The following is a 26,973-nucleotide window of genomic DNA, read 5'->3' as shown; positions in this document are numbered from 1 at the left end:
TAATTTTGGACTTTATTATATGAATAATTGAGCAGTGAAAAGTGTATTCTGACATCTTTTTTTTTTTATCGAAATTGTACATTTTAAAATGTGGTACAAAGTATTCTCTTGAAGTGAGATGCTGCTAATTAGGAAATTCAAGTGGTATAAATAAGTCGTATGTTGTATACTTTTGTTTGTATATTTAGAGATATGTAGTTTGTACACAATTCTCAACAATAGCAACAAAGGCACAGCATCAATTAACGCAGTAAAACAACGGAACCGGACTTAAGTGTAGATGCTGATGGCAAAAATGGCGACAGAAAGTGACGCGTCGCTAAGTTAATTTACCACCCATGATCTTTTTAATGCACTTGAAATTTACTGTTGTTGTAATAGCTAGCACTTGGACCTGGGGTAAGCAAGGGCTGGGGGAAGAGGGGCTTCAACAAAACAATTAACACAGAAAACCGTTGAAAGGCGCATTCAAACTGGCACACTTCCGTTATGTATGTATAAGCTCAGTAGGTCAGAAAGAGATAGCAACAGCCGGTGGAACGTGTGGAACGATGTGACGTGCGTACGGTAAACAGTAATAAAATAACGATGCCCAGTGGGTGGTGAGTAAGAGGTGGGTGGGTGGTGAGTAAGAGAGAGTATGTGTGAGTGCTTGTGGGGGTCGTTGACTAAGTGTGTGTTTGTGTGTGTGCATTGGTCTTAGCAATAATTAAGTGAAAAATAGTATTTAGTTAGGGGGGCTCTGTTGTCCATCGAAAGATGTCAACCTAAGCTTGTTGATTATGTTTAATTAGTCAAGATTTAGCAACTTAATCGGGGTTAACAATTCTAGAGCTTCTAGCAGGATTTGTACTTTAACGGGAAATGCAAATAATATCCAATAAGCAGCTCAATGATTAGAATGATATGCACCCAATTATAACGAGTTATTCTAGTCAATATTCGTATATGCGACTTAAACTTAAAATCTTTAAGAATTGCAATATAGGCGAGTAATTTAGTTGTGTAGTGAATTATTAAGCTAATGTTTCGACACAATCCACGTCTATTAATAAATATACTATATATGTGTATGTGTAATACAAAGTAACTAGTCTCATTGTACATAAAGTTAAGTCTGGTCTAAACAAAATGAGCATTTGGTGTGTACAAGCAAATAAAGTACTCTTGTGTACATATATAAGCATATACATACATATATACGTTTGTAGTGTGTGCATATATTGGAACATTTATGTATCAACCTTGTATAGAGCATTGAAGATATGTACTAAACCTAAAATAAAGTTTATTGAATAAAATTAAAATGAAATAATATATATTTTGTCTTTTAACTAATATGTTCCCTATTACTTTGCTTAGTTGTGCTTATTAAATAATATAATATTAATGTGTAATTTTCAATTTACCCGCCGTATCAGTCCGATATATAAGAATGCGATATATCGATTATTCTGCGAGCGATAGAAACCGATTAGTTAGTAATTTATATATTTAAAATTGATTCAAGTCTTAATATTTTACACAACAACAAACTAGGAGTTACACAAAACTGTAATAAAATTTAATAAATTAATTGTACAAAGCATTCACAGGCTTCGCAGCCATCAAATATACTATCGCAAATCGTTGCACAGAGCAAAGCTGCCAGACAGTTAAAAAAGAATAAAATATCGCACGCACGCTCACTGTTGCGCTCCTTTACTTTACACGCACGAATGCCGACTAACGGACCTGCGCAATGCTCTCTTTCAACAACATGAACCAAAACAAGATTTTGTCTTTGCGTTTGCATTGTGTTTTTGCGCTTTGCGACATAAACATCGCAAGGTAAAGTACGTCTACTGGCTGGCTAAAGTATAAATAAAGAGAGCGGGTAAACTGTTTGAAAGTGTAAATCCACACAGTGTTTGTTATTAGTTGATTGCAGGCCAAAGTGAGTATTTTGAATTTAAATATAATAAATATGCTAAAATCTTAAAATCTGTTATTTTTTTTTTGTGTACAATTGAAAAAAATTCAATGGAATTCAATGCGAACATAAAAATAGGTGAAACAGCAGAGAGTTTACTTTTATTTGAATGTTTGTATATATATATAAGTACGTATGTATGTAGCTAGTAGTGCAGTTATTTCTTCTTTTCAGGTTCACTGCCTGCTTCCGTTCTACTTTGCTGGTCTTTTGTTTGATGTTCTTTTTCTTCTCAAGAATGCTGTGTGAACACGATTTGGGGCTAAACACACATGCATACATACATTCACATAGATAGTATGGAAAACGAGTTATAGTTATAGGAACTTTAGAACTTTCAGGTGTTAAACAAATACACTACGAGCAATCACTGCATTTTTAAAATACAGTATGTCTATGAAAATTCCACAACATGCATACATATGTATGTACAATGTACATATGTATATGCGATTGTCTGTATGTTTTGCGTGCACTTGCCGCTTGAGTTCGTTACAGTTTGTTAACCTCTAAGTAGACGCTGTCGCTGCATTTCGGATTTGGATGTGGATTTGGCCACACACTGCTCCAATTCTTTGCCCTTTTGTTGTTACTGTTAACACTTTCCTCTATTACGTTTCAGCTTCAAAACTCACCACCATTTCCCTCCACAATCGGTTACATTGTCATAGTACGTACATACAAATGTACATATGTATTTATTTACAGTTGATCAAGTAATTTGTTTCACAAAATACAAAGTTTAAATTCTTATTTTATTTGGATATAAAGAAACTTAAGAATCTATCTTGTTAAAATACTGATATGACAAGAATAACTTAAGGTAGCATGCAGTGTGCTCTGAATGATAATATAAACAATCTCTGAAAAGAAATAATGAATTAAATATTTAAGTTTGATAATGAGATATATTTCTATTTTCAACATACTTTATTTATGTATGTACATACAGTCGTGTGCAAAATAGTATGTACACCTTCCCATAATATTGATATTATACAGTGAAGTTCTGAATCTCATTGAAAAATATGACACTTTAAGAAGCCGCTTCTATATAACATCAATAAAGTTAAGATGTGCCAAAATGCTTGCAAATAATGACGGACCATTTTTATATCAAATGTAAAGACCTAATAGTGTGTAAATACCAATGGAATGCTGTATAAAACGAGGATTCAAAAATCAAATTTTTAAGTTTAAAGATATCAGGGTTATATGGACACATCAGCATATAAATACGAACGAATTTTAAAAGCGATTTTAACGTACTATACAAATAATAAGAGATTACATACATACTTTAGAATAAAATCTTGTTGGTAAATAAACGATACTCATAAACACATGGCCATTTTGACAATCGCGAACATGATTGAAGTGATTTTCAATTGAAATCCTGTTATCAAACTAGTCAATTAATTTCTGTTACCAAAACGTGCGATTTATAAAGAGGCACGCGGGACACGAAGCCCGGAACGACCCGTGCCCATCTCGAATACAAAGAAATAACCAAGCGGTCAGTCGGTCTCCTTGTTAATACCCGTTAGCCATGCTTATAGGTAAATTTCCGGAATTAGCTGCTGGCACGCAACACAATTCTTTTGTTTTTGTTGTTGCACAAATAAAATTTACACATGTATACATGTATTTAGATACACGATGCATACATTGGTTCTACCATCGCAGTCCCACTGACCCCATCATCATATCAAATTCAATTCGAACCTCGCCCCAAACACAAACTTACGCGCAACAAGAATACCACCAAGTTATTCAAGTATTCTACAGTGTGTCAATATGTTATAACCAGGGAATCAAAACAAAACAAATATAGGTTACGGTTTCGGCTCCATCAATTCCAGCCAATCAATTTCAAAACATTTTAAAGTTAAAGATGTCGTTTTATAATAAATATGGCATCCAAATAAACAGGCCTAGGTCAAAACAAATTTTTTTGAACGAATTTAAAAATACTTGAATGCAGAATGTATTTAGATGCCAAATTATGATAAAAATGACATTCCGCTTAAAAATCGGCTCAGTTTTGATCAAGTTATGACAGTTAGAAGTTGGTGAGACTGCGGATTTAGCCACTTTACAAGTCCAAATTTTTGTTCAATTCATCATGATTTTGTACAAAAAAATAAAAGGTCTCAGGTTGTTTTATACTAATTACGATATAAGGAGTTGATTAAAAGTGAAAACTTGAGATATAAAATTTTCAATTGTCAAAATTTCCAAGGGGGGACCCTTACCACTGAAATTGAATCTTGGTCGAAAATATTTAAATTTTCTAAATGAACAAAAATTGAATACAGAATGAATTTAGAAGCCAAATCATGATCAAAATGACATTCCGTTTGAAAATCTATTCAGTTTTGATCAATTTATGACAGTTATAAGTTGGACTACTCTTTCACCTATTCGTTATTCGGTTCTTGACAGAGAATTTTCATTCGGTTACGGTTTCAGATCCGGTTTTTAATATAAAACGGTTCCCGCACCGGTTGCGGTGTTATTCCCTGGTTATAACAATTTTATTGCGCTACTTATTTTTAACTTGGCAGTAAACCATTTATGTTCGAAATGCAATTATTTGAATTAATCTTTTCATATAGTTTATATATTATACGTTTGTTATAATACATATTAAGGTTAATTCTTCCCTTTTTTACATGCTCTAACCACCGTGCCATCGCTGTCCCCTCTCTCTCTCTCTCTCTCTCTCTCTCTCATGCACTTTCTATTGTCCTGCCTAGCTGCGTAAAATTAGACAGGTGAACAGCTGAACCTTTTCACGTCAATACATTTATGTTTGTTTTTTTTTAGAACTAATTTAATCAAGCTGTCCAACTTTCAGATCGATTTTGTGGGACGATGTGGCAAGCTCCTTGAAGTTACTGCGATGTTGTTGTTTATTCATGTTTTACAGTGGGAAATTATGCCTATTGCGCTGGTCAGCTAATTGGAACAGTGACCTCTGTCAATTAAAGAGTTTAAATGATCGGGTTGCTTCTACATACCTAATTTGTTTGCTATAAAAAGAGCACAGCATGTCTAGCTATCAAATGTTACAGGTCATTGTTGTGTTATTTCGGTTGTGATAGAAATCTAAAATAATTCAAATAACTTTTTTTACATATGAACATTTATTTGAATTATATTTAGCTTTTTTCTTCTTCTCATTTACTTTTCTGACTGTTACTTCCCAAAATTACATATCTTTTATTTAAGTTTTGAGTATGGCGAGTCTAGTTATCAATTGCCACAGATATTGATTATGGTTACGATTTAGAATGAAATTTTGTAATAATATTATATATTTTTAATTAAAATTCTTTTTTTTCCTTTCCAATTTAGTCTTAATAAATTAAGAGATGTAATAGAATAGACAGTTATAAAAGAAAAATAAGATATGTAGAATACTCTTGCCACTTCTTATATTATCACCACCCAGAAAATCTTCATTTGAATTTTAACTCTAAGGGACGGTTTTTCAATGTCTCCTTAAATTTTATAAAATAGATAAATTCAAATTTGACATTGATTTCTATAATATCTGTTGTATAGTTATCAAACCGCTTAAATAGACATTGAAAAACCGGCCCTGAACCGATTAAAATTTTCTTTTTTTCCCTTTTCATTTTCACAATTAAATTCTAACTAAATTTTTTTTAAGAATATTTACTTTTATTTGATTTTCAAATGATTAAGAAAATGTATTAATAAGATACAAACTGATTTAAAAAGTTTTTTTTTTTTATAATATACTTACACATTTTCTTTTTCTTTCCCGACTGTTACTATCGATATCTAGCTTTATATCTGGCATTATTTATTATGTACTTTCAACGACCCACAACTGTCTGCCTTTCCATCATTTTGTATCGATTTTTGTGGCAGTTGCACACATCTCCCCGTTGCACTGAAAAGGGGAACAGGCCTGACGTCCTTGTCACCAAAACTATGCACTTACCACTTTCAACTTAGCATACCCAATTCAATAGCCCTTCATTCAATATAATAACAAATAATAATAATGCCCCAGAACTAGGCCAGCGACAACGTAGAACGAGCCCAAGTGAAAATAGCCAAATGCAGGCGACTCGATTCTATATAGACTTGACTACTTTCAAAGCAAACGTGAAGTGGAACGGGGTTGATTGTTGGGTTAATCCGCTAGCAGACATTGTGGCTGCTAGACAGGTGTGGCTCTTGGCCAATAGACATAGACACTGTCCGGACAGAGTCGTTGGTCCGTTGTGGTGCGTGGCTGTCAGTGATTTGGGGGTTGGCACCTTAACTTTTCCTGCGTGTTGCTTCGTTTGACCTTTTATTGATTATTGTGTGACTGGTTACTGCTACCGTGTCCTATTCATTTTATTAAAATTTCCCATATTCTTACAGTAACTAAACGGAAATCACGAAGAAACGTTCAATTCAATTTGTGGGCGCAAAATGGCATCCGGAGGCTTGACATGTGTCAAATACCTAACATTTTTCTGCAATCTTCTATTTGCAGTAAGTATTAAAAATGTTATAAATCATATGATATACTTATCTATATAAACTTCTCGAACAGCTCTCTGGTCTACTCATCTTGATGGTGGGCGCCATGGTGCAACTGAATTATGCGCATTATTCGAATTTTGTCAGTGATCACATTTGGACAGCTCCCATTATACTTATGGTCGTGGGCGCTGCCGTGGCATTCATTTGCTTCCTGGGCTGCTGTGGAGCTTTAAAGGAGAATAGCTGCATGATTCTCAGTTTTGCCATACTGGCTGTAGTTATATTCCTTCTGGAGATTGGGCTTGGAATTGCGGGCTATGTGAAACATTCGGGATTGCAGCAGTTAATGGAAAATCAATTCAATACCACAATGAAGCATTACAACGATCGTGAAGATTATCGTGATGCCTGGACTCTGCTACAAACCGAATTAGATTGCTGTGGTACCTACGGCCCCAACGATTGGGATGGCATCTTTCCAAACAAGACTTTATCGCCAGCCTGCTGTAAACTAATCAATCTGAGCGAGGCTCAGGAGTGTACCACATTGCATGCCATTAATCAGGGCTGTCTACACAAACTGTTGGGCATACTTGACTCCAAGACTTTAGTATTGGCCGGTGTCGTACTTGCTGTGGCGGGTATACAGGTGAATATTAAGATATATTTTATTTTCTCCCACTTTGCTAATATTGATTTGCTTTGCAGCTGCTCACCATACTATTTGCTTGCTGCTTGTATCGTTCGTTTCGCCGCAGCTACGATCACGTTTAGGCTGCGCAGTGAGGATCCCATCTATAGATTTTAACGGGAGCCCACTTTTAAGTAGTTTGTAGTTTGGTCAAATGCATGCGATCTAACTCGTTGCCGTCTCTAAGAAGCTCGTCAATATGTAAAAGAATGATAAAATGAGAAACAAATTCACAACAATCAACACAAAAACCACATGCATTAAGTTAGATTTGTGTCAATCCTTATTGTTATTCAATCATTCCAATTTTTAGTTTGTTATTTACTATTCATATTTTAAAACTAGTTAACGTTATTTCTCCATAAGACAGTATTTGCCTTAAGCTATACATTTATCTCAAGCTTGTATCTTACAATCTCATGTATGTATCTCATATATACAATCTTTGGAATTTTTAAACTTGCTAAAGAATATTTTTGATTATTTCTGATTTTACTGTTCATTCATAATAATTTAATTTGAAATGCAAAATGTGAGTCTCCTAATGTTAATTGAATTTTAATTTGTTTGCCCATTTGCCAACCCATTTCGCCACACAACACACATTCTCATATGCATATCAAAATTTATAATACTATTCACATGATATTGACTTGCCTCACTTCATCGTTTAGCAAAGTGTCCTTGTAACAATTTTGTATGGTAATTAAGATGCATTTAAAGTTCTAATTGAGTGTGCTTTTGTGTGTGAGTGTGTGTGTGCTAATGGCTTAGTGCCCCCCCAAAAGAACCCACCATATCGCATCTATTATTGTCTTTTATACTCCTTTTATGGATTAGAAGCATTTAATTGTTTACATATTATTGTCAGTGCACTGAATCTTACACAAATGCACATCATATGTAAGCATGACACATACATATAGATATATATATATATACAATAACTATAAATTATTGTATAAATCTATTTGGAAGAATTTTAAATTTCTTGGCAACTCGAATTTACAGTTTTCTAACATATCGAAATACAACAATTAAATTAAGATCAAATTGAAATTTGAAATTTGATTTAGAACCATGCATATTGCATATTTTTGCCTCTAATGAAATAAATAATCACAGATCAACATTTAATTATTCAATGTTAGATTATATAATTACAATACGTAAATAAGTATATAAATGTCAAAAATGCAAAACTTAACACAATTAATTATTTCATTTACGAGTACACCGTGAATTTTTATATGCATGTACTTTTATTAATGATGTGAATAACCGATTGTGCAGCACTGAAAACTTAAATAAATAACCTTTGGAAAAACTACTTTAAAATTGAGTGATATATTTAACTGGAATTTGCGTTACATTTTAATAGAATGTGTGAGTGTTTATTTTGCTTACCAGTGTACTTTAATACTTATGTTACAATAAAATACTACCCAATTTGAGAATTCGGAAACTGAAGCTGTGAAATTTATATATATACTCATATTTACATACTTAAGTTCTTTTCTTGTTAGAAAGAGAATAGACAAGGGCTCGGAAGTGTGCGTACATATATTTGACAATCCCCAAAAGAGCTCGCTTTTGTTATTTTGTTGGTTGTCCCTAACGATATCATTTTTGTTTGTTCGATAAAAATAATAAACAAACGTAACAAGCGTCGTCAACAACGACAATTCAATTGCATTAAATATTTGAAATCGAGTAACGCATAAAGCATAAAATCATATTAAAATTAAGTAACTTCTAAAATAATAATTATATACAACGACCTATATAATCTATCCATATAAAAATATCTTATATACAAATATATATTCTATATATATAAATCGAGGAAAATGTCGCAAACTGTTGAAACATCAGTGCCACGCAAGGAGGTAACCGGTCTGAAACGTATGACAGAAAAAGGATTGCGCGATTTGTGTAAGAAGGATAAGCTTTATCAGACACCACGTCTTAATGATGTACTCTATTTGCATTATCAGGGTAACTACAAGATATACACATAATACAGAATAGACAGTCTAATATTGTGAAATTGGCAGGCTATCAATATATTGAATGCTTGGAGGAGTATACAGAGCTCAAGTGTCTCTGGCTTGAGTGCAATGCTATATCCGAGATTGAGGGCCTTGACAAGCAGGCCAAACTTAAATGCCTCTTTTTACAGAATAATCTTATCAAACGCATCGATAACCTAGCATCTTGTCCGGAGCTGGATACTCTTAATCTAAGCTCCAATCACATACGCAAGATTGAGAATATTAGCTCGGATATCTTGCCGGTGTTGAATACACTTAACATATCATCGAATTATTTAAAGGATAGTGAAAGTCTGGCCCACTTGGTGCAGTGTAAGACTCTGGCTGTTGTCGATCTCTCAAACAATCGCATTGATGATATTTTAGTTGTCAAGATATTTGAACAAATGCCTTGTCTTAAGGTCTTGGTGCTACAGGGAAATCCGGTGGTTTCCCGTTTGCCACAGTATCGAAAGACTTTGATTTTAGCTTGTGTGAGTAAGAATACATTAGGAAACGAAAGTGTTAAGCTATAAAGAAATGTTTTTCGGTCTTTTTTTCCTCACAGAAAGAGCTAACTTATTTGGATAGTCGTCCCGTTTTTCCACGTGATCGCGCTTGTGCAGAGGCTTGGTAACATCAAATGATTATCTACAATATACAATTACAAAAATAAATATATCTTATATTTTTACACTCTAGGAAAAAAGATGGTTATGAGGGCGAACGCAAGGAAAACTCACGTTGGAATCGCGCTGATCGCAAGAAAATGCGTGACAGCGTTAACTGTACGTTTAATGTTTATTTGAATATCAAAGTATTTATTGCTCATTCATTACAATTTTTCAAATAGACACCATCAAGCTGCGTAATCGTCATCGACCTGCTGATCAGCAGGATGCCTTGATTAGTTCCACAGATTCGGAAACAGAACAGGATGCAGATAAGCGTGCTGAGAATAGTCGCTTGAAAGCTGACATTGAATATGGGTGCGTCGATGATATTTGGAGTGAGGTTGAAGGGGATAAAAAGGATGATGATAGCTCTGCAAGTGCCGCTTCTGGTGACGAACAGGAGAGTACGCGCCGTCCCTTGGACGGACGTCCAAAAAAACTTTACGAATCTCAGCTACCTGAGGCGGAAAATAATGTGGAACAGCTTAACAAAGAGCAGCAGGAACAACAAAGAGGCAGACGAGTACTTATAGAGGAAATAAAGTTAGAGAGTCTTGATATTGAAAAGGAGAAAAACGAGATGCAGGATGAAAAAATCGAGAAAGTTAAGCAGACTGAAGAGAAAGAAGATATTGAGAAAATTGAGCTGCAAAATAAGGAAAGAAAAAACATAGAACTAGAGTTCGATGAAATTAAACGTAATGACGTGGAGAAAGAAATAAAACAAGTTGAATTAAAGGATGAGGAAAGAAAATCCGAAGAAACAGAATACCAGCAAATAAAAGAAACCGTGCTCAAGGATCAGGAGATAAAAACTGAAGAATCTAAGGAGGAGGCTCTCTTAAAAGTCGAAGATGACCAAAATGAGACGCATCTAAAGGACTTACCAGATTTTATTCCAGAACCAGATAGTGAAGAGGACCTGGGATCTGTTACGGATCTAGAGCAATCGTCTCAAGCATTAGCTGCTGCAATTAAAAGCAATCCCGTAGATCCAACGCCTGAGGAGATCAAGCAACAATTTGTAGATGACATGTATAAACACTATACTTCTGAAATATTTGTAAAACAACCTGAATCAATTGACAACATGCTGGAAGGAGAAACATTAAATTACGAACTGGATCCTAAGGTCTGCTGTGTGGAACCTCGCAAGACTAAAGATGACGAAGAGGATGATAAGGAAAATCATGTAGCTCCCAAAACAAAACAGCAATTGGATTATGAGGCGGAATGCGCCGGGGCAAATGAGAAGGTGGCTTTCGACTTGGAAGAGTTGAGCAACAATCTGGATGAGGATCTTGAAGAGCTAATTCAGTCTGTAAAGCAGCTCCATGAAGAACATGAAGGCTTAAAGTCTGAAGAGAGATTCCGTCTGGATGAGGATGAGGAGCAGGAGGAAAAGGAAATGAAGGAAAAGTGTGTTCAGTTGACAACCATGGTGCGTTCTCTACGCATAGTAGAGGAGTTTTCAGTGCGCCGAGAACGTATATCTCAGGATCAAAAAAAGCAGCAGGGCAAAGAATTAACAAATGCAATTGAAGAAACTAAGACTGAAACAGTAAAGGAACTTGTGGCATCCAAACAGGAAATTAGTGATGGGAATGATGATGATGATGATATGGATATTGCGTTTGCCAAAATATTGGATGAGTCCACTGATGATGTGCCCAAGCGTGTGTTTGGAGCTGGACATGACACACCCAGTTATAAATGGCAACGCGAGGAATGCATGCGCCAATTGACATTAACTGCGGTGCGCACCGAGCTCCAAGATGAGGATGAGTATCAGGTGAAACCACTTACTAATCGCACCAGTGCCGAAGAAGCTCAAGAAATTTGCGATCAAATGAGCAAAAAATTGGCTGCAGATGAAGAAAATCTTCGTGAACTTCTTCAACAGATTGAGGATGAGGTTGAAGTTCTCTATGATATCCAAAGCACTGCAGAAGAAGACGATCTTACTAAGGTACCAGAGCCAGATCTTGTTGAAGTCTGCACTTCACTGATCGATGAGTTAATTGACGAACTGCAATATCAGGAAATAATCAATGGGCAGGATATTAAATGTTTTGATTTTGGACTCATTGAATCGGATGAAGAGTATAGCTATTCGGCAGATCCAAAGGTTGATTCGATTGTTCCGATTGACTTGCAGGATCCTGCTTCTGGAAAATCTCTACGTGAATGTCTGGATGCCTTCGACAATTTTCTTTCCTCAGTCAAAGAACGTAAGCGCAAGGATAAACGTGATATAATAACGACGAGCAGTTCAGAAAAAGTAGACGCTGCCAAGAAGCTCTTGAAGAAGAGAATGTTACCCGATTGTTCAGCCGAAGAATTGGACGCTCAGCTTGCGAAGATGGAAGAGAAAACAAAGCGTCGCGTTGCAGAATTGACAACACGTTGTTTCGCCAAGCGTGAAAACTTGGAGGACTCCCTGGAAGTTGTGGACAATCGTCTAGTGATCGTTAAAAAGGATACCGGAGAGATGAAAGATCTACCACCTCCTCCAGAGCTCATCAGTGACACTGACAGTGAGTCTGAGAGTGATTCTTCAGATGATGATGATGCCTATAATACAGCGGATGATGAACTTCATCCTATCTCCGAGGATATGGAACTACTCACAGCTCGATCCACCGACTCTCGTCGATTGTGGGCAAAACCGTGCCAGCCTGAGCGAAAGGAACTACAACAAAATAATGATCTTGCTTTAGAAGACATCAATGAAAATGATAATGTAGCTGACCAATCATTGGATCAATTTTATTCGCTTGAGGCCAGGTCTGCTTTTAACTCACTGGACACCGAGTTCTTAGAGAAACTCGATCTGAAAAAGATAATCGACAATGATGGCGAAATAACAGTCGAGGGAATGCAGGACTTCATGGAAATGCAGGCCAATGAAAAGATGGATTCTCCGCCAAACGAACAGTGCTTTGAGCTTTTGGAAGAAGACGTAATGTTAAAAAATTTAATAGATCGTAAAAGGGCACAGGAAGAACGTGAACGTCAATTGAAAGAGTTGACCGATTCTCAGGATTTTAATCCAATAAAACAAAAACTTAAATCAACTGAGGAACAATTATTAACAATAGCTAAAGTGGATGAGGATAATGTGAAAGAACTTCAAGACGTTGAGCCTCAGGTGCACATGGTTTCCAATCTCCGAGAGTTGAGTGCTAAAGTTCTTCGAAAAGTGGATAAGAATCCTGCAGATTCGGGGGAACTTAAATGGGAGCAGGAAAAGCCGGAATACCAGTTGCGAGAGATGCCAAATCCCGATGAAATGGGTTCAATCAAACTGACCCTCGGATCTTGTAAATTATACGAGCGCAAGAGTCAACTGACAACTATTCCAGGCGACGATGACGATCCAGAAGTTAAACCGAAGACTGAGGAAATCAATATTGATAATAAGTATGAGGAAAAACCAGTTGAGCAATCTGCGGAAGATAAGTCAAGTGTTGAGTCGACTACTATACAAATACTTAGTTCCAGCATAGACGATGATATTGTATCCGATACTTCCACTGACTACGAATCGGGCGAAGATATACCAGTCGTTGAGCCTCCAAAGTTGCCTGATGGCGCACTCAACGAATTATTCAGCAATCAATTTGAAGATGGATTAAAACTTGAACGGGAATCCGAAGAAGCTTTGCGTAAAGAACTTTTTAGTCTGCCCCTAAGGCAATGGGCATCGCAAGAGCAAGATCTCAACGTATCTCAGACCTCAGAAGTATCTGAAATCCTAGATATGGAATTATCAGACACAACAATTCAAAATTCCCCGTGCACGGATATGGAAACAAATGATATGACTAATAGCTCGGATTTGAAGTCTACAAAATCAATTGAAGATGAAGGTTTGTCCAGTTCAGATACCGAAACAGAAGGTGCAATTGGAGAACTTCAACGTAATGCTAAGCTACAGTGGGCTAAAATATCACAGACACTAAATGATTTTATAAATGCCGATGAAATGAAATTGTTAGAAGCACAGGAATTTAATGAAAATAATGACAATGTCGCGGATGATGATGAGCTTATTGAAGATTTAGCCACTCTACATGAAGTTGATGAAGATATTTTTAAAGAATGTGAAACAGAATTTAAGGATTTTCACTTGGAAAGCGAATGCAAACTGGGCAACGTCCACATCAATCCTACAATCAATGATACTTCTGTTAAGAAAACTATAGTTGAAAATGACAAGAAAGAACAGAATAAACTCAATTCTACAGAGAGTGAAGAAGCTGAGGAACAGATCCCTGGGGATCAATCGAAGCAACCTTCAAATGCGAAACCCACTATAAGACTGGAATACTTTGAGGCCATCGATCCCGATAAAGATGGCGCTGATTTTGACGAGTCTGCTGAGTTAAAGACAGATCAGATACAGTGTAATCTGGAAATACTTAATGATGATGGAGACGCTGTGGTAAAAGAGGTCAATGTCAATGCACAAGTTACCTACGAATTTCAATAGTATATTTTTATTATATCAATAAGAATTTGAGTGATTAATCTATTTGTATATTTCAAGTTTAATTGATCAACATTTTCAAAATCCATAAGACATCGCAGCTAGCCACGTGTAGAGCAGCCGCCTGTTGCCCCCTCGTTGATAAGAATAAGAAAGTTCAAATTTCTAACCGGTTTGAACCCGATTCCATATGTTTCAAATTAACAAGCTAACTAATTAATAAAATAGGCAACGTTGAACACACTTTTGAGTAAAGTCATATATAGTATTTATAAAAAAATGATGTCTGAAAGATTAATAGTACTAAATATGTTAACTGATTGTTCGTTGAGCTTATCAAAATTGGCACATCCTGGGTTGGTTTAAACTGGATCGAGACATTTATGGGGCATCACACAAACCGGTTTCATTTATTTGTTTTGCTTTCTTGACTTAGATGAGGGCACTCGAACAGGTTATCTCTTATCAGTCAAATGCCTTAGCAAAATTGCAGGCTATATTAATAGACAGAGCCCAAATATCACCAACGGACAGCGTGCTCAGTACATATAGATGCCATTGCATAATCCAACATTGGTCCATATACAATGTATATTATACATAAATGCATATAATATATAGTATCATCCGACTCCCAAATAGTCAGCTGACAACAGTAATCTCAAGGTTCCTTTTGCATATTTATCAGCTGAAAATATTCCCATGTTATTGCCAGTTTCTTAAAGATTTTTACCAAGTTCATTCAAGATAATAATAATAATAATTATCAATTTTATATTGTGCTTATGTACTTTGAATAAATTAAACTGGTTCAATGCAGTTTTTCAAAATACTTTGATATTTTGTATATATTTTTCGGCTATTTTGTTGGTCGGTTGTTCCATAATCTTATCAAAATCAAGCTTTGTTTTGATAAAGAGGTGGGCGAGGGCTAATGTAGGTCATTGGTAGAGCAGTACAAACGATGTAATAAGTAGTTTATCGGTCAATTGGGCATTTAGGGTCACAGATATCTATAACGAGCTAAATTGCATTAGCACAATCAGATAGGTGACCATAGCTGTAAATATCTATAGAATTATAATATTAATTAATTTATGGAGGTATATTTTATAGCAGAATTCCTTACCGACATTAACAAACTGTAATCAATATTCATGAATCCCTCGGCGCTGATGCTCAAAACATCCTGTTCCACCTGCAAGACAAACTCGGCCAGAACTGCATTATACGCCTGTGAAGTTAGTTCAGGTAGTTCAGGTTGACGCTGGGAAGTGCAGGCTAAGCCACGGACATAGCTGCCCATCATGATATGCTAAAACAGAGAGATACCCTGGAAAATTATTTCTTGAATAAGCTCTACTATAACTCCATTACTTAAAATAACAATAACAAATCATTGTAAAATATTTATTTAATTTTTAAATTTTATATAAATTTATATTTTCAATATTTATTCTGAATATCTCCCCCTTTAAAATTTTTATTAAAAGATCCTTTGTACCCTTTTACAGTGCATAAAAATCATATTTGTAATTGTCTTACCTGTCTCTTGCAATATTCGCCACAGCGGCAAAATGTAAAGAGTAGAATAAGTAGCGGTATATAAGTAGAAGAGGTCATGTAGTTGAATACAAAACTATAGATCTTAGCCAGAATGAGCAATGTCCAATAAATATTGATCATGCTGTCCAAAAACATGACTACAAAAATACTGACAATAGACCAGCCATACAATCCGTTAAACTGTCCAAATAGTCGATACAACTCCATATAGGCGCGCTTAAGGCTTAGCAAATACTCCAGGGAGCACATCTGTTCACATTTCACATCCAGCACAGAATGCAGGCTCATCTGACGACAATTGAGCACGGCTAGTAGACGCAATCCCAAAAGTTCCACATGGTAACCCAAAAGTTCCGCGTTGAGCAGCAGGAGAAGGCACTGAAAACGATTGATCAAGATAGCGCCAAGGGAGTACCAATAGTAGCCAATATAATCATAATGTAGTACTACATAAATCCCAGGAAAAAGTGAAACAATATTCAGAATTCCCAGGGCAATAAACTTTATATATCGAGCCCTGGGCAATCCCTGAATCGGTTGCAGTAGTTCGCTTTGAAAAAGTCTGTTCAAGGTCTTTAATTGCAGGCAGAACTCGTAGTATCTTTCATACTGACACATCACTTGCAATTCGATAACTATTTTGAAATTGAGAACAACTTTGAATAGCATACTTATATTTGATTATTCAACATATTTAATACTCGCCTGACATGGTGAGGATTTGAGAAATGTAGACGATGGAACTGACAAGCATTGATACTGGTAGGTCTCCTTTTATTGGCGAATACACCACCTTATAGAAGGCAATCCCGATGTTAATTGACATTATAGCTGTGGTATAAATCTTCTGCAATCGCTGCTGTGGACGTTTCTCTGACCATGGCACCAGACCCAGCACAGCAAAGTATTTGAGGTAACAGTGTAGAGCGTCAAGCATGTCAATCGATTGAAATTCAAGGAGAGACTACCAACGGAAACTCTTTACCGTAGTCCATGTCCAGTTTTTAGAATACTAAATGCGATTATCTCTTTGCAATTTAATTAAATAATTATCCTAATTAATAGTGTAAATATGGTTTACTCAAATCAAAATGCTTGAGCGCTGTTTTCTGAATAGATTCTTCCTTTTATCTTTATCAAAACAAATTTTTCTATACTAAAAAATTACAAATGGGATGTACTAGACCAGCACACAGTAAAAAAAAGTCCGATGTGTAATGTACATTGTACATTTGGTCTTATCGTCCAGCCGCCCTTGATTGACACCTTTTAGGTTATCAGATTGCATACCCAATAACTAGTTTAAACCCGACATGCGTATTCTACACAGCTTATAGTCGATCTATATTCAACGTTACTGGGTCAGTTTTAATTTCAAAACACAATACATATTCGATTCTTAGAAATTTTAGGTACTGGATCCGAATACAACTGAAGTAATTACGTTAGTGAATCAAACGTTTATTGTAGGATTCATATTATTTTTACCAAATTTTCCATTTTGATTTTGCTCCTCAGTAAGTGAGGTTCACCCAAAAACGGGCCCACAAATCTCTGATCATGCCAAATCATCATGCCTATCAACATTTGGTTCAGCTCCGACTCACGTTTTCTGTGCTGATAAGCTTTTTTTATATTTTATTTTACTTAATTATTGGAAAAGTAAAAGTATATGTATTCATGTTTCGAAAGAGCAATATCGTCGGTGTGTGCCTTGCTTATTTATATTATTTTTCTTTGAGCTGCTCGTCAGCTGATAATAGTGAGGCGGTTGGGTATAAATACGACTGGGGCATGTTCATTGACACTCAGTAATTAGAAGTAGTTCGGCTGCTTTCGTGCTTAATTCACATACAAAATTAAAGTGATATATCATAGGGACAGTCTATCCCTTTTAGATTAAAAAAAAATATAAACTCAACTGTGACATTAATTTTAAAAGTGTAAATAAGGCGAACGGTGAAGGAATATGGCTGTTAGTAAACTTTTTATTATATCAACCTATTTATTAGGAAGTAAAAATCAGAATGAACATTTTTAATATAAATATGTATTGGTAAAATATATCGAAATTTGCTCTATCTGATTGGTGGAAAGTGTTTTGCTTATTTATTAATAATTTGAGACATACTAAAAGTAAATTAAATTTTCCACATGAATTTCAATTAGATTATGTGATTGTGAGAAATCCAGTGAACGGTGCACTGCTTATCCACGCACTGCTTGCGGTCACTTGTTAGCACACGCACTGCAAGCAGTGGGTCATAGACTGGTACTTTTTCACTGCTTGAAGTGAAACTGATAAAACTTTGGAACTGATAAGTAAAACATTGCACAACTGCTGCAATTTTGCTTCATTTGTTCATTTATACTCTTTCTTTCACCAATTTTTCATGGTTCGGTTGTGCAGTTATCAAAAAATATTGATATGCACGGTTGCGTAAAAATGATTAGAAAGCATTTCAATTATATTTATCTTTAATTGTGTGTCACAATCAACACAAATGAAAAAAATTTATATTCAAGAAAAATAATTCAGTTTTTCGGTATAGTAAAAGTTGTTGTTGATTCTTAAATTGTGAAATAGTGTTCACTTTAAATGGTTAAAATAAAATAACATAATTTTCCAATTCTTAGTAAATGCGAAATTATAAGCATGCTATCGGATTAATAAAATAAAAAATGAAAATAATAATTCTTATTTTCAATCACAGCTCGATCTAAAAATTGCGATTATTGGCCAGAGCAATTTTGCGGCCGATGTACTGGAACTTGTTTTGGAACGGTCAAATATTAAAGTCGTTGGGGTCTTCACCATTCTCGATAAGGGAAGTCGCGAGGATATTTTGGCAACGACAGCAGCGAATCATAATATACCCGTCTTCAAATTCTCTGGCTGGCGTCGAAAGGGAATCGCGATTCCCGAGGTTATCGAACAGTACAAATCAGTTGGAGCCACACTCAATGTTCTGCCGTACTGCTCACAGTTTATACCCATGGAAGTGATTGATGGTGCTCCCTTAGGAAGTATTTGCTATCATCCATCTATTTTGCCTAGACACCGTGGTGCCAGTGCAATTTCCTGGACTCTTATCGAGGTAAAATATTAAAATAAGGGAATCTCCTGCGAAAAGCTTATTATTACTGTGATTGTAGGGTGATGAAATCGCGGGCTTTAGCATCTTCTGGGCTGATGATGGACTCGATACTGGACCACTACTCCTAACTCGACAGACCAATCTAGAACCCACTGACACTTTGGACACCATCTATAAGAGATTCTTATACCCAGAGGGTGTTAAGGCCATGGGACTTGCTGTTGATATGGTAGCGAATGGAACAGCTCCAAAGATCATCCAAACGAGTGAAGGTGCCACCTATGATGCAGCCATGTTCAAGGCGGATAATCAATTGCTGAATCTTCAGCAACCGGCGGAACGTATTTGGAACTTTGTAAGAGGCCTGGACTCTGTGCCTGGAGCCATTGCCACAGTCTTTTTACCAGATGGGCAAGAGGAACAGGTGCGATTTTTCGGTGCTCATCTGTACTCTGCTGGACCCGTTAAGGATGGACATCCTCTCAAGCTGAAGGGTCTGTCTAAGCCCGCATGGGTGCATGAGGGAGGACTCCTGATCGAAGGCACAGACGGAGCCTTTGTCAATATCAAGCGGATCAAGCGAGGCTCTAAGATGATCAATGCCTCCGATTGGTTCAAGCAGGCGGATCAGAAGCCCATTACAGATTTAACAGAAGATGAACTGGCCAAGAAGACTCAGCTAGTTTCCATTTGGCAGGCCATCCTTAAAGAACCAATCGAAGACTCCACAGATTTCTTTGCTGCAGGCGCGGGATCAATGGATGTTGTTCGTTTGGTTGAGGAAGTCAAGGATGCATTCGATGTTCCTCTGGAAAATGAGCACGTCTTCATGGCCCCAGTCTTCGAGGAGTTCTTCGACCTTCTCGTCAGAACTTTGCGTCAGGGAACTGGCGACTCTGGATCACTGAAGTTGGACTACGAAGGATTCCTCCTCGAAGCCAACAAGCGAAAGATAAACGTTCCGACTCAACTCTTCATAAATGGAGCCTTTGTTAATGCCGAGAAGAAGAACACCCTGGACATAGTTAATCCCACGGATGAGCAGGTTCTCTGTCAGGTTGCATGTGCCAGCGCTGGAGATGTGGACAAGGCTGTGCAGGCAGCCCACAAGGCTTTCTACGGCTCCTGGAAACAGGTTTCTGCCAGACAACGTGGACAGCTGATGCTGAAGCTTGCTGATCTCATGGAGAAGCACAAGGAGGACTTGGCCACAATCGAGTCTGTGGATTCGGGAGCTGTTTACACCTTGGCACTGAAGACCCATATCGGAATGTCCATCGATGCCTGGCGCTACTTTGCGGGTTGGTGCGATAAGATCCAGGGAAACACCATCCCAGTAAGTCCTGCTAGACCCAACAATGTGCTGACCTTCACAAGGAAGGAGCCCATTGGAGTGTGTGGCCTGGTGACTCCTTGGAACTATCCTTTGATGATGCTCTCCTGGAAGATGGCTGCCTGCATCGCTGCAGGCAACACTTGCCTCATAAAACCGGCTCAAACATGCCCCTTGACGGCCTTGAAGTTCGCTGAGTTGACAGTTTTGGCAGGATTCCCTCCAGGAGTCATAAATGTGCTCCCAGGAAAGGGATCCGAAGCTGGCCAGGCAATAGCTGATCATCACTTGGTACGAAAACTTGGCTTCACTGGCTCCACACCCATCGGTAAGCACATCATGAAATCCTGCGCTGGATCGAACATCAAGAAAGTATCTCTGGAGTTGGGAGGAAAGAGTCCATTGATAATTTTTGCGGACTGTGATCTCGACAAGGCTGTCAAACATGTGAGTATTTTTATCTGAGACTACGCAATATCCATTTGACTTTGTGATAATCTTCCGTCTAGGGAATGTCGTCGGTCTTCTTCAACAAGGGTGAAAACTGTATAGCAGCTGGTCGTCTCTTCGTTGAGGATCGCATTCACGATGAGTTTGTACGTCGGGTTCTCAAGGATCTCCGCACTATGACAATTGGTGATCCACTTAACCGATCCACAGCTCATGGACCGCAGAATCATAAGGCGCACTTTGATAAGCTGTTGGAGTTCTGTCAACGGGGTGTGGATGACGGTGCCACCCTAGTCTATGGGGGTTGTCGTGTACCTAATATGAAGGGTTACTTCTTTATGCCCACGGTGTTTACCGATGTCGAGGATGATATGTTCATTGCACGGGAAGAATCGTTCGGACCCATCATGATAATCTCAAAATTCAATGGCAGCGATGTAGATTCTGTTATGGTTCGTGCCAATCGAACGGAGTACGGACTTGCCAGTGGGGTCTTCACTAAGGACATTAGCAAGGCCTTGAGCTTCGCCGATCGCATTGAAGCTGGCACGGTATTTGTTAATGTGTACAATAAAACAGATGTCGCCGCACCATTTGGTGGATTCAAACAGAGTGGCTATGGCAAAGATTTGGGCCAGGAGGCACTCAACGAATATCTGAAGACCAAGTGTGTAACCATTGAATATTAAGTAGGATGTTCATAGAAATAGAAAAGAAAAGACTAAATGCTTATGTAATTTACATTTATAATAATTCTCAATAAGTCTAGGAATTCCATGTACCATATATCTATTAATATAAAGCTATTCGTCCTGTACATTTACTATCTCAACCATGTATCATTGTACAGGCCAAACAACAAAGTTATGACAATTTCATCGGGAGATAAAGGGGTCGAAATCGAGGACAAAGTTCGCGTTTATTTTGATTTTGGTCAGACAGCATGTATGGAAAACTTTTTTGTTTTTTAAGTTATCTCAACCAAATCCACAGATTGTGTGTACCACATTTTACACCCTAACCGAATTTTGTCAAAATCGGATGACTATGTTATATAACTGTCATGGGTACAATCAAGCTCAAATTAACCTTTAAAATAAAAAATTTTTTTGTTTCTTAATACATATCAAACAAACTCACAGATTGTGTATTTGAGCCTGTTACATCCTGACCAAATTTGGTCAATATTGGGTAACTATATCATATAGCTGCTATTGGAACAATTGGATGCAAATTAACTATTACTAATACCTTTTTTTTATTTTTGAGCTATCTTAACCAAACTCACAGAATATGTCTTTTTTACTAAATGTTGATCACTTTTCAAATTTGGTCTAAATCGGATGACTATATCATATAGATGCCATATGAACGTCGGGTTAAATTTAACCTTTAGTATGAAAAACTTTTTTAATTAAAAAATGTTATATTATATAAATTTGTTACTTTTTATTGCATTCAGCAAGAAATTTCTAACGACAAAAAATTTCCTATTTTTTTCATAAATTGAGATTTAAAATTGAAAAAAAAATATTTTTCACCAAAAAAAAATAGCGACAATAAAAAATTTTTATATGTACAATCAATTAATACACTGAATAATGATCAAAATGACATTCCGCTTGAAAACCGGTTGGGTTTTGACAAAGTTATACAAGTTCGAAGTTTGGAAAAACGTTGGACTGACATCTTTACAAGTCAAAGTTTTTGATTTTAAATTTGGAAAAAATTTTTTTTTTCCGAAAAGACAAAGGGAGGAATAAATGAAATTTTCGGAATAAATGGCGAAAATTAAAAATTTCCTAAAATTAATAACACTAAATAATGTTCAAAATGACATTCCTTTTGAAAATCGGTTGAGTTTTAACAAAGTTATACAAGTTCGAAGGTTGGAAAAAAGTTGGACATCTGTACAGGTCAAGTTTTTTTTTAGTTTCGGCCTGATTTTTTACAGGAAAATGAAGCCTCTCAGAATCAAATTTAAAGTGTCGATTTATACTAATTAGGGCACCAAGAGTTGATTAAAAGTGAAAACTCGAGATTTTAAATTTTGAAAAAAATATTTTTCCCTAGCAAAGCGAGCAGTTGGCGGAGCCCCCTAGTATATCATGTATCTTGATCCCTGATCGGAAATATATTTACTTTATTTTTTATTTTTTTATTTTATTTTTTATTTTATTTATTTATGCACGACTAAAAGCAGTCGGCAAAGAAAAAATTACCAAGTATAAAAATTAAGTTAAAGATTAAAAATACAAATACAATTAAAAATAAATTATGAACTGTAAAGAAAAAAAAAAAAAATTAAAGTTAGATCTGGGGTAAGCAAAAATTATAAATGATCCAACATTTGTTGCTAGGATTGGGGAAAACCCAGAAAAACCCAATCAGATCAATTAAGATTAGTATTGTTAATAACAATAGTATGAATGTTAGATTAGTATAAAGTAGCATAACAAGTTATTAGTATTAGTAAGGTAAGGGATTTAACGATAGGTATTGGAAAATTGCGGATTTTAGGGAAGGGAGAGTCTCCCACATGTGATTCAGTATAAACTAACGAGTTCATTATGTGGTAATGAATACAAAAATCTTAATGTTTTTTCTGATGAATTCATTATTTAAGAAAGCGATGTGTTTATAATCATAATTTTTGTAAATTTAGATAGGTTAAGTCAATTTTTAATAGCAAATCTTTTAGGGCTAAACAAAATTCACCATGCGTCGACCTTTAAGCACAGCTCTCGTAATTATATTTCAAAGAATATGCAACAAAATAAAGATTTAATTTCGACTGATTTAAAATCACAGCTAAATCTCCGAATTGCGATCATTGGCCAAAGCAACTTTGCAGCCGATGTAATGGAACTTCTTATGGAACGACAAAACATCAAAATCGTTGGAGTCTTCACCATTCCCGATAAGGGAAGTCGCGAGGATATTTTAGCCACCACAACGGCCAATCACGACATACCCATCTTCAAGTTCCCTAAATGGCGTTGCGACAATGTTGCCATTCCTGAGGTGATCGAACAATACAAGTCGGTAGGAGCTACGCTCAATGTTCTGCCTTATTGCTCACAGATTATCCCAATGGAAGTGATTTGTGGTGCTCCCTTAGGAAGCATTTGTTATCATCCTTCTATTTTGCCGAGACATCGCGGTGCTAGTGCCATTTCCTGGACTCTCATCGAGGTATTAATGTATAAGATAAGATTTACATTTTACATATAATAGATCGATTGTTTCAGGGTGATGAGATTGCAGGCTTCAGCGTCTTTTGGCCAGACGAAGGATTAGATACTGGACCAGTGCTACTACAGCGCCAGACAAATTTGGAACCCACAGATACTCTGGACACCATTTATAAGAGATTCTTATACCCTGAGGGTGTAAAAGCCATGGGAGTTGCTGTTGATATGGTAGCCAAGGGAACAGCTCCTAAGATCCTGCAAACGACCGAAGGTGCCACCTATGATGCAACCATGGCAAAGGAGGAAAATCAGTTGTTGAATCTTAATCAATCAGCAGAGCGAATTTGGAATTTTGTAAGAGGTTTGGACTCTGTGCCTGGAGCCATTGCCACAGTCTTTTTACCAGATGGGCAAGAGAAACAGGTGCGATTTTTCGGTGCTCATCTGTACTCTGCTGGCCCCGTTAAGGATGGACATCCTCTCAAGCTGAAGGGTCTGTCTAAGCCCGCATGGGTGCATGAGGGAGGACTCCTGATCGAGGGCACAGACGGAGCCTTTGTCAATATCAAGCGGATCAAGCGAGGCTCTAAGATGATCAATGCCTCCGATTGGTTCAAGCAGGCGGATCAGAAGCCCATTACAGATTTAACAGAAGATGAACTGGCCAAGAAGACTCAGCTAGTTTCCATTTGGCAGGCCATCCTTAAAGAACCAATCGAAGACTCCACAGATTTCTTTGCTGCAGGCGCGGGATCAATGGATGTTGTTCGTTTGGTTGAGGAAGTCAAGGATGCATTCGATGTTCCTCTGGAAAATGAGCACGTCTTCATGGCCCCAGTCTTCGAGGAGTTCTTCGACCTTCTCGTCAGAACTTTGCGTCAGGGAACTGGCGACTCTGGATCACTGAAGTTGGACTACGACGGATTCCTCCTCGAAGCCAACAAGCGAAAGATAAACGTTCCGACTCAACTCTTCATAAATGGAGCCTTTGTTAATGCCGAGAAGAAGAACACCCTGGACATAGTTAATCCCACGGATGAGCAGGTTCTCTGTCAGGTTGCATGTGCCAGCGCTGGAGATGTGGACAAGGCTGTGCAGGCAGCCCACAAGGCTTTCTACGGCTCCTGGAAACAGGTTTCTGCCAGACAACGTGGACAGCTGATGCTGAAGCTTGCTGATCTCATGGAGAAGCACAAGGAGGACTTGGCCACAATCGAGTCTGTGGATTCGGGAGCTGTTTACACCTTGGCACTGAAGACCCATATCGGAATGTCCATCGATGCCTGGCGCTACTTTGCGGGTTGGTGCGATAAGATCCAGGGAAACACCATCCCAGTAAGTCCTGCTAGACCCAACAATGTGCTGACCTTCACAAGGAAGGAGCCCATTGGAGTGTGTGGCCTGGTGACTCCTTGGAACTATCCTTTGATGATGCTCTCCTGGAAGATGGCTGCCTGCATCGCTGCAGGCAACACTTGCCTCATAAAACCGGCTCAAACATGCCCCTTGACGGCCTTGAAGTTCGCTGAGTTGACAGTTTTGGCAGGATTCCCTCCAGGAGTCATAAATGTGCTTCCAGGAAAGGGATCCGAAGCTGGACAGGCTGTGGTTGACCATCCCTTGGTACGTAAGCTGGGATTTACTGGATCAACAGCTGTTGGCAAACAAGTAATGAAATCTTGTGCGGAATCCAATCTTAAAAAATGTTCCCTGGAACTGGGTGGCAAGAGCCCTTTGATCATTTTCGCTGACTGCGATCTCGACAAGGCTGTCAAGCATGTGAGTATCCTCCTCTGAGATTAATCATTTTATGTTTGACTTTGTAATTATCTTCCGTCTAGGGAATGTCCTCGGTCTTCTTCAACAAGGGTGAAAACTGTATAGCAGCTGGTCGACTCTTCGTTGAGGATCGCATTCACGATGAGTTTGTACGTCGGGTTCTCAAGGATCTCCGCACTATGACAATTGGCGATCCACTTAACCGATCCACAGCTCATGGACCGCAGAATCATATGGCGCATCTGGATAAATTGTTGGAGTTCTGTAAACGAGGCGTAGATGAGGGTGCAACTCTTGCCTATGGAGGTTGTCGTGTACCTAATATGAAGGGTTACTTCTTTATGCCCACGGTTTTTACCAATGTCGAGGATGATATGTTCATTGCACGGGAAGAATCGTTCGGACCCATCATGATTATCTCGAAATTCAATGGCAGCGATGTAGATTCTGTTATGGTTCGTGCCAATCGAACGGAGTACGGACTTGCCAGTGGGGTCTTCACTAAGGACATTAGCAAGGCCTTGAGCTTCGCCGATCGCATTGAAGCTGGCACGGTATTTGTTAATGTGTACAATAAAACAGATGTCGCCGCACCATTTGGTGGATTCAAACAGAGTGGTTTTGGTAAGGATTTGGGTCAGGATGCACTAAACGAGTATCTGAAGACGAAATGTATTACTGTCGAGTATTAAGTAGGTTAAGATTGGGTTAGAAGAAAAATGTAATGTAGATAAATCAAAATTGTTAATTAGCAGCGTTTTGCGTTAACATTTTGTTAATTTTTTCAATTTTAAATAACTTTTTAAAATTATCAGTAGTCGCGTTAGAAAAGCCCCATTTATTATGCAATTATTATGATACTGTCAAATGTGATATACTTTTCGACTGTAATGTTAATTGTAGTTGAAATATGTATTGATAGAGAAAAAAATATTTCACACATTTAAAAGGAAATATATATAAGAATTATTATAGCACTCCCATCTCTTCTTGGATATTAAGTGGAAGTATTATAAGTAAATGTAAAATTGAATCTATAAATGGTTTAAATTAAATAAAATAAATAAATAACCCTACTCCAATTTCCAATTATAGATAATATTATAAAGTTTCAAATACATTCACATATTATCTTGGCCTTGGACTATAATTTGCAGCCACTTAAACTGTGCCATTTTC

The 26,973-nt window shown here is 37.2% G+C and overlaps 5 protein-coding genes across 6 annotated transcripts; 4 read left to right on the top strand and 1 right to left on the bottom strand.

The window, feature by feature from the left end:
- Nucleotides 1-1,787: 1,787 nt before the first annotated feature.
- On the top strand, nucleotides 1,788-7,631 carry LOC117782358 (CD63 antigen). Its single transcript, XM_034619458.1, has 4 exons — nucleotides 1,788-1,936; nucleotides 6,380-6,493; nucleotides 6,555-7,133; nucleotides 7,193-7,631. The coding sequence occupies exons 2-4, from the start codon at nucleotides 6,431-6,433 to the stop codon at nucleotides 7,256-7,258; spliced, it is 708 nt and encodes a 235-aa protein (XP_034475349.1). The 5' UTR covers nucleotides 1,788-1,936; nucleotides 6,380-6,430; the 3' UTR covers nucleotides 7,259-7,631.
- Nucleotides 4,033-21,647, top strand: LOC117782355 (cytosolic 10-formyltetrahydrofolate dehydrogenase-like). The gene is made up of 6 exons (XM_034619455.1): nucleotides 4,033-4,044; nucleotides 15,621-15,625; nucleotides 17,763-17,915; nucleotides 18,655-19,038; nucleotides 19,097-20,818; nucleotides 20,881-21,647. Exons 3-6 carry the CDS (start codon nucleotides 17,910-17,912, stop codon nucleotides 21,508-21,510), a joined length of 2,742 nt encoding a protein of 913 aa, XP_034475346.1. The 5' UTR covers nucleotides 4,033-4,044; nucleotides 15,621-15,625; nucleotides 17,763-17,909; the 3' UTR covers nucleotides 21,511-21,647.
- Nucleotides 9,026-14,629, top strand: LOC117779831 (dynein assembly factor 1, axonemal homolog). The gene is made up of 5 exons (XM_034616153.1): nucleotides 9,026-9,173; nucleotides 9,233-9,702; nucleotides 9,777-9,841; nucleotides 9,911-9,996; nucleotides 10,062-14,629. Exons 1-5 carry the CDS (start codon nucleotides 9,026-9,028, stop codon nucleotides 14,375-14,377), a joined length of 5,085 nt encoding a protein of 1,694 aa, XP_034472044.1. The 3' UTR covers nucleotides 14,378-14,629.
- On the bottom strand, nucleotides 15,085-16,877 carry LOC117782357 (putative gustatory receptor 39b). The gene is made up of 4 exons (XM_034619457.1): nucleotides 16,646-16,877; nucleotides 15,920-16,575; nucleotides 15,504-15,689; nucleotides 15,085-15,444 (listed from the first exon to the last, which is right to left on the bottom strand). The coding sequence occupies exons 1-4, from the start codon at nucleotides 16,875-16,877 to the stop codon at nucleotides 15,388-15,390; spliced, it is 1,131 nt and encodes a 376-aa protein (XP_034475348.1). The 3' UTR covers nucleotides 15,085-15,387.
- A 1,887-nt stretch (nucleotides 21,648-23,534) lies between the features above and the next one.
- On the top strand, nucleotides 23,535-26,685 carry LOC117782354 (cytosolic 10-formyltetrahydrofolate dehydrogenase-like). 2 transcript variants are annotated; one of them, XM_034619454.1, is made up of 5 exons: nucleotides 23,535-23,567; nucleotides 23,633-23,845; nucleotides 23,906-24,016; nucleotides 24,073-25,794; nucleotides 25,857-26,685. In XM_034619454.1, exons 1-5 carry the CDS (start codon nucleotides 23,541-23,543, stop codon nucleotides 26,484-26,486), a joined length of 2,703 nt encoding a protein of 900 aa, XP_034475345.1. In that variant the 5' UTR covers nucleotides 23,535-23,540; the 3' UTR covers nucleotides 26,487-26,685. The 2 variants fall into 2 exon arrangements, with proteins under 2 accessions (XP_034475345.1, XP_034475344.1); XM_034619453.1 differs by having other exon boundaries at nucleotides 23,633-24,016.
- The last annotated feature ends 288 nt before the right edge of the window (nucleotides 26,686-26,973 follow it).

The sequence above is a fragment of the Drosophila innubila genome (genome assembly GCF_004354385.1).
Source record: "Drosophila innubila isolate TH190305 chromosome 2L unlocalized genomic scaffold, UK_Dinn_1.0 4_B_2L, whole genome shotgun sequence".
NCBI classification, from domain to species: domain Eukaryota; kingdom Metazoa; phylum Arthropoda; class Insecta; order Diptera; family Drosophilidae; genus Drosophila; species Drosophila innubila.
Note: the sequence above shows the minus strand (reverse complement) of the source record. Positions and strands in the feature narration are given on the sequence as shown.

Bases quoted from the DNA above. Each gene is read 5' to 3' on its own strand.
- LOC117782358 (XM_034619458.1), top strand. From the start codon at position 6,431: ATGGCATCCGGAGGCTTGACATGTGTCAAATACCTAACATTTTTCTGC. The intron at 6,494-6,554 runs GTAAGTATTAAA...CTTCTCGAACAG, and splicing joins TCTGCAATCTTCTATTTGCA to CTCTCTGGTCTACTCATCTT. The intron at 7,134-7,192 runs GTGAATATTAAG...TTTGCTTTGCAG, and splicing joins TTGCTGTGGCGGGTATACAG to CTGCTCACCATACTATTTGC.
- LOC117779831 (XM_034616153.1), top strand. From the start codon at position 9,026: ATGTCGCAAACTGTTGAAACATCAGTGCCACGCAAGGAGGTAACCGGT. The intron at 9,174-9,232 runs GTAACTACAAGA...TGAAATTGGCAG, and splicing joins ACTCTATTTGCATTATCAGG to GCTATCAATATATTGAATGC. The intron at 9,842-9,910 runs GTAACATCAAAT...TTTACACTCTAG, and splicing joins CGCGCTTGTGCAGAGGCTTG to GAAAAAAGATGGTTATGAGG.
- LOC117782357 (XM_034619457.1), bottom strand. From the start codon at position 16,877: ATGCTTGACGCTCTACACTGTTACCTCAAATACTTTGCTGTGCTGGGT. The intron at 15,690-15,919 runs GTAAGACAATTA...TCTCTGTTTTAG, and splicing joins GCGAATATTGCAAGAGACAG to CATATCATGATGGGCAGCTA. The intron at 15,445-15,503 runs GTAAGGAATTCT...ATAATTCTATAG, and splicing joins ATTACAGTTTGTTAATGTCG to ATATTTACAGCTATGGTCAC.
- LOC117782355 (XM_034619455.1), top strand. The intron at 19,039-19,096 runs GTAAAATATTAA...CTGTGATTGTAG, and splicing joins TTTCCTGGACTCTTATCGAG to GGTGATGAAATCGCGGGCTT. The intron at 20,819-20,880 runs GTGAGTATTTTT...TCTTCCGTCTAG, and splicing joins TCGACAAGGCTGTCAAACAT to GGAATGTCGTCGGTCTTCTT.
- LOC117782354 (XM_034619453.1), top strand. From the start codon at position 23,541: ATGCGTCGACCTTTAAGCACAGCTCTC. The intron at 24,017-24,072 runs GTATTAATGTAT...CGATTGTTTCAG, and splicing joins TTTCCTGGACTCTCATCGAG to GGTGATGAGATTGCAGGCTT. The intron at 25,795-25,856 runs GTGAGTATCCTC...TCTTCCGTCTAG, and splicing joins TCGACAAGGCTGTCAAGCAT to GGAATGTCCTCGGTCTTCTT.